Genomic DNA, 5,358 nt, shown 5'->3' with positions numbered 1-5,358 from the left:
TTACTGCAGACCTCTCTGATTGACCCGGGTCAGTTTGGACTCCTCCCTCCTTGTGAAATTTCATGAACTAGAGCCAAGTATAGATTCAAGTGGGTAGCCGTGTTGGTCTGAAGCAGCACAACAAAACAAAATCAGAGTCCTTTAAAGGTGCCACTGGACTCTGATTGTTTTGTTGTAGAGCCAAGTATGGGAAGCTTTACAGTACTCAATGCAAACAGGCTATGTAAAATGCCTTTAATAAAACTGATCACGGGACTTTTTATCTGCAATAAAAGTGGCAATTAGGGCTGACCTAATGTTGGCATTTTCAGGACTCCCCCTGCCCTTCATCAGTGTCTGGGTGGGGGCTTCATTTCCATGATGGAGTCTGTTTATTCTGCAACCCCCCTCTTCTATGTCTTTTGGCAGAATGCTTTTGATTACAGTCTTTGGCTGGGGGCTGGTTTAATATGAGTTAGAAGCAGCAAAAAGGCAACCCCCCCCCAAAAAAAATGGGGAAGGAAAAGAGGAACATTGGTACATTTGTATATTCTATTTTATTTTTTATTAGAATTTTATATCGCCCTTCCATGTGGCTCACTTGGACTTCATGCTTTTACCAGACACAAAATAATGGTTTCCAATTTCTTGTCCATAGTTATTTCATTGATTCATAAATCAGCATCAGGATGTCATAATTCCTTTCCAAGTAAAGTTGCATTCCTAATGGAACATTTCTTGCAATCAAAATGCAATATTCTTTAACAGAAACAGGATTCTTGTTTTAATGAATCAGTACAGCCTAAATTGATTTAAAGTCCCTATGCCATATTTTTGTCATTCAATTTCTCACAACTGCATGCCCCTCTCCAACAAACTATAGGATTATTTCACTCACAAAGCAGTATACACAGCAACAGAAGAATCTCTTAGGCCCTTATTATAGCATCTCCAAAACTGTCAGGGGAAAATGTTTTACTTATGTTGCATTGCAACTTTCCATCAAATAACTTGCGTGGGCTCGCTTCCTCAAGCTAATGAAGCTCAATCTAGCTCATAATGCAAGGCAGGACAAAGCCAGCATGGTGTGGTGGTTACACCACTGAAGTAGGTTCTGTCATGTATGACCTTGGGCTAGTCATACACACTCAACCAATCTTGCAAGGCTGTTGTGAGGATAAAATAAGGAGAATGCTGTAAGCCAGTGGTCCCCAACCTTTTTGTCACCAGGGACCACTCAACGCCTTTTACTGAGGGGGGTGGGGGGGTAGTTTACTCTTCCACTCTCAACCACTGCCCTAACGCTCTCTGATCGCTATGGTAATGTTTAAACATCCCTTCAAAATAAGATACAGACACGCCACAACAATGAACATAAGGAACATTTTATTTTCATGGAAATTTTAACTCATGACAATGACAAATCAATGGGAACCCTGAGCTTGTTTCTCTGCAACGAGATAGTCCCATCTGGGTGTGATGGGAGACAATGACACCCGAAGTGTGTTGTAAAGGGCCGGGGGGGATGAAGTAAAGGGCGGGGGGGAGAAGGCGTCCTTCGGGGCCCACCTCCAATTAGTCGAAGGACCACATGTGGTCCGAAGCCCACAGGTTGGGGATCGCTACTGTAAGCCACTTTGAGTCCCAACAGGGGACAAAAGTGATGTATAAATTTTAAAAATGGGAGTGTGTTTCAGGCAAGTGAAACATCTAGCAATACTTGTAAGTTCACACCCATTCCACACATACAATTTCTGGGTTATTTTAAAAATAAATATTGGGAGTGTCAGTATATCGCTAATTCTTATTGTACTTCTTGTACTTCTTTTACTGCATCCATAACTGGCTATTTACAACTCCAGACACTAAAAATGCATTCTACAGAGGGACTGTTGTTGGCTGAAACATACTTCGGATGTTTTTAAGGCCCAGTTCTCATGGTCTAGTGTGGAACAGCTATGAGTGGTACTTGCAGGATATGTCTGTGTATTTCCTTACACCGCAACTCTGAATGCTGCCATTCTTCTGCAGTTTTTGTTGTGACCTGAGTGGATTTCCAGGTATGCATCTTGTCCTGTCAGTGCAACTATAGGGATGTAGGCACTCGGTTTCCTAAGTGTCATCCCACCTTTTCTGTGGTTTGCTACCTCTGCTAACAAGTATGTGAAGTCTCCCCAATACGGCAGTGTGCTTTGCGTGATATATGGCTCCAAAACAACCACACGTTGCACTAATGCTGCACAAAAATGAGTGGTTAACACTCAAAACTATGCCAAAGGAACAGGCCTTGAGATTTATGTCATGCAAAAACTATGCTCCATAAGGACAGGGTATACGGTGTCCGCTGTCCCTTTCTAAAAGTAGGGGCCAAAGGGCCTGTCCAGCAGCAGCCCATGCAGAAGGCCCAGCTCCTCCCCGGCCTACGGTGGCCCAAAGAGGACACAAATTGGCCCAGTTGGCTTCACAATGCCACCCTTCCTGCAAAATAAAAAAAAACCTCCCCCCCCCCCCCATGGCAGAATCTGTCTGCCACCGCTGCATTCCCCGAAGGGACATATTTCAGCACCACAGCAGATCCAGCAATGAAATGTTTCCCCCATGGGGACATAGAAAGCTGCAGAGCACAAAACTCTGCAGCACCACATTGGTAACAGCCTGGAGCAGCTGCCACCATGCAGAATCGGCCTCATTGAGGCATTAATGGAGGGTGGAGCATATATATCATTTTGCTCAAGACCTTTGGTCAGAGGAGCACAGTAAAGGAAAAAATGAGTATCTGCCATTCTATGGCAACAAGAAGGAGCGTTTCGCTGGAAAATTTTCCCCCATTACAGATATATTAATTGGAGGGAATGGCTACTTTAACTCATATAACAACTTTAACTCATATAGCAAAATTTCAATATCATCCATGAAATGCAAAAAGCTCCACTTGCAGGTTGGGCTTGATTTCACTGGATAGTGACTACAGCTTCAAATGGCAGGAGCACACCAGTTACATTTTTAAAGAAGTATCTAAGAAATATCTGAAGATAAGTATATATCTTTATGTGCATGCCTACCCATCCTTTAAAGATGATGCATACATTATCTAGACATAGCTCTAGAGCTCCCAAGACTTCCAAAACATGAAAAGTACAATAACTGCTTACAAATCACTAGACATCAATGTTCTATGCTGGTATGCGCCTGTGTGTTTAAATTATTAAAAGTATCCTATGATACACAACTGTTCAGAAAAGACTATTCTCATGGCTTTTATTTATAAAATACTATTTATAAAATACTACACAGAAACCAGCATTATGCTCAGACCAAGTAGTTTATTATACTTCTACAATTTAAAAAATAAGATTAGCCATTATTGGACAAACTACATCTACACAAATAAGTTTTTAAATAAAATTAGGATAGGAATAAATTTATTTCTGGGTGCAGCATTATGTTCTGTTTTCTGAAACAGAAGGAAACAAGATTCTTGGAAAGTGTGTTTGTATAAAAACCCTAAATGTTTCAGCCCAATTAAAGTAATTTATGAAAAAGTGTGCAGCAAATAAGCAGCTCAAAAAAAATTGTAAACAAAGTTTAAGGCCGGAAGTAACAAGCTTTTTTCATGATGAGTCACCATCCTTTAATACATTATTCTGATCAACTTTTCATAAACGGGTCCACCTGATGGGGTAAGGTTTCAGTCTGGAAATACACCGGAAACTGTGCAATGAAGTAGTGCAATTTTCATTATTTCCCCTGTTGGCATATTGTTTTGCAGCAATGATGGCCTACAAATGCTTGCAGAATTCCCAATACTGTCTTCCCTCTTCTCAACAATCCAATTGCCTTTGTTCCTTCAACGGATGCAAGATTCTTCAAACAAGGTTATTCAGCCAGATTCCTCCATTTGGTTGAATTGCTAAAGTTCTGGTACCATGATCATTCTTTAATCTAAACAAACCCAAGAATATGAAGTGAAAAAACACAAAGAGGAAATATTAAAGACACTGCAAATAATTAGAGTATGAGTTTATGCATCAGAGTTTCAAGTGAACATTTACCAGTTTGAATCCAAAACTTCTGAATAGTGACTTACTATATACAGTCCTAATTCTGAAACTTTCTCAAAGGTATAGAGGTCATAGTTTAAACAAAAGAGCATCTGTTTTATATATTCTCAAGAAAATCCCTAGCCTCGCACTTAAATGACCTTAGGTAGCCGGCCTGAAACCCTGGAGAGTGTCTTTACACAAAGTAAAGTATCTTTATGGAGTAAACTGGTAGCATTTTCTAGTATCTACATATACCAGTAACCATATACTAGTATCCACATATACCAGTAACCTGGTATATGTGGATACTTTCAAAAACAGTTATTAGAACACCACTGATTTTATAATTACTATTAATATTAATAAAATAATGTATAAATCATACTCTACCTCTGTGACAACTCCTGCTGCTATAGTAGATCCACTGTAGCGTAACATAAATCTTCCAAGTTCTTTAAAGTCTTTATAAAGTTCTAAAGCTATAGGTCTTTGTGTCTGCAATTCTATTATAGCATTCTGTCCTTTCGCCAGACACCTAAAAAGAAAAACAGAACTTTCTCATCAACTGTACTATTGTGAAAAAGTGTGTTTCCAATCTCTAGGCTGAAGTTAAACCTGAAGCTAATTTAATTTCCAGATCAAGTGCAGAGACAATTTCTTTTCTAGAACATATTTTCAAGGAAACTGCTCTTTTAAGAGCCATACATTTTTGCATTAATGCAATCAAATTTAGTTTTGGATGCTCCTTTCTATGACTCACTTTCCATGTCCTTTTGCCAAGAACAGAAATCTATTAAAGCAGATGGCAACTTCGTTTGCATGCATACAATAATGTAGTACATAAAATTAAAGAAATGGAAGAAGTCAAAGGAGAGACACATCCAAACCATGCCGTCTGGATGTTTCTGCCACAAGCAGACATCACAAACAGCTCTGTAGAGCACTTATTCAGCAAATATTTTCCTCCTCTGCTTGAACAATATCTACGTTGTATGTTGAACACCTTCACCCCAAAACCTGGGACAAGCCTCCAGTGCAGCAGACAGTACCTGATCACAAATAAAATTCATTCTCTAAGAGTTCCCAAAGAGAATTACATTGAAAGACAGTAAAAGCCACTCAAAATCTCAGCTCTAATTGAAGTAGTCCCTATCTGGGACACGGATTTCCTTATTTTTCTATAAATTCTATAATTACTCCCAATTTCCTCAGGTAAAATGTTCCAAAATTCTGCTCACATAATAATTTTAAAGTCTTTCATATTCTGTCTTCATTAAGTTCTGAAGCAAAACAAACACACACAGAAATGGATTCCCAGCTATATAGAAGAAAATGC

At 39.3% G+C, this 5,358-nt stretch overlaps 1 protein-coding gene across 2 annotated transcripts in view; it reads right to left on the bottom strand.

Annotated features, from left to right (window-relative positions):
- Positions 1-3,282: 3,282 nt before the first annotated feature.
- Positions 3,283-5,358, bottom strand: part of HBS1L (HBS1 like translational GTPase) — a 54,313-nt gene continuing 52,237 nt past the window's right edge. For both annotated transcript variants that reach the window (XM_077352165.1, XM_077352176.1), the window contains 2 exons: positions 4,413-4,557; positions 3,283-3,921 (listed from right to left, as the gene is read on the bottom strand). In XM_077352165.1, coding sequence (XP_077208280.1) covers positions 3,910-3,921; positions 4,413-4,557 — 157 coding nt within the window. In that variant the 3' untranslated portion in view covers positions 3,283-3,909. The remainder of the gene's footprint in view (positions 3,922-4,412; positions 4,558-5,358) is intronic.

The sequence above is a fragment of the Paroedura picta genome, chromosome 1 (genome assembly GCF_049243985.1).
Source record: "Paroedura picta isolate Pp20150507F chromosome 1, Ppicta_v3.0, whole genome shotgun sequence".
NCBI classification, from domain to species: domain Eukaryota; kingdom Metazoa; phylum Chordata; class Lepidosauria; order Squamata; family Gekkonidae; genus Paroedura; species Paroedura picta.
This window is presented reverse-complemented; position numbering and strand designations above follow the sequence as displayed.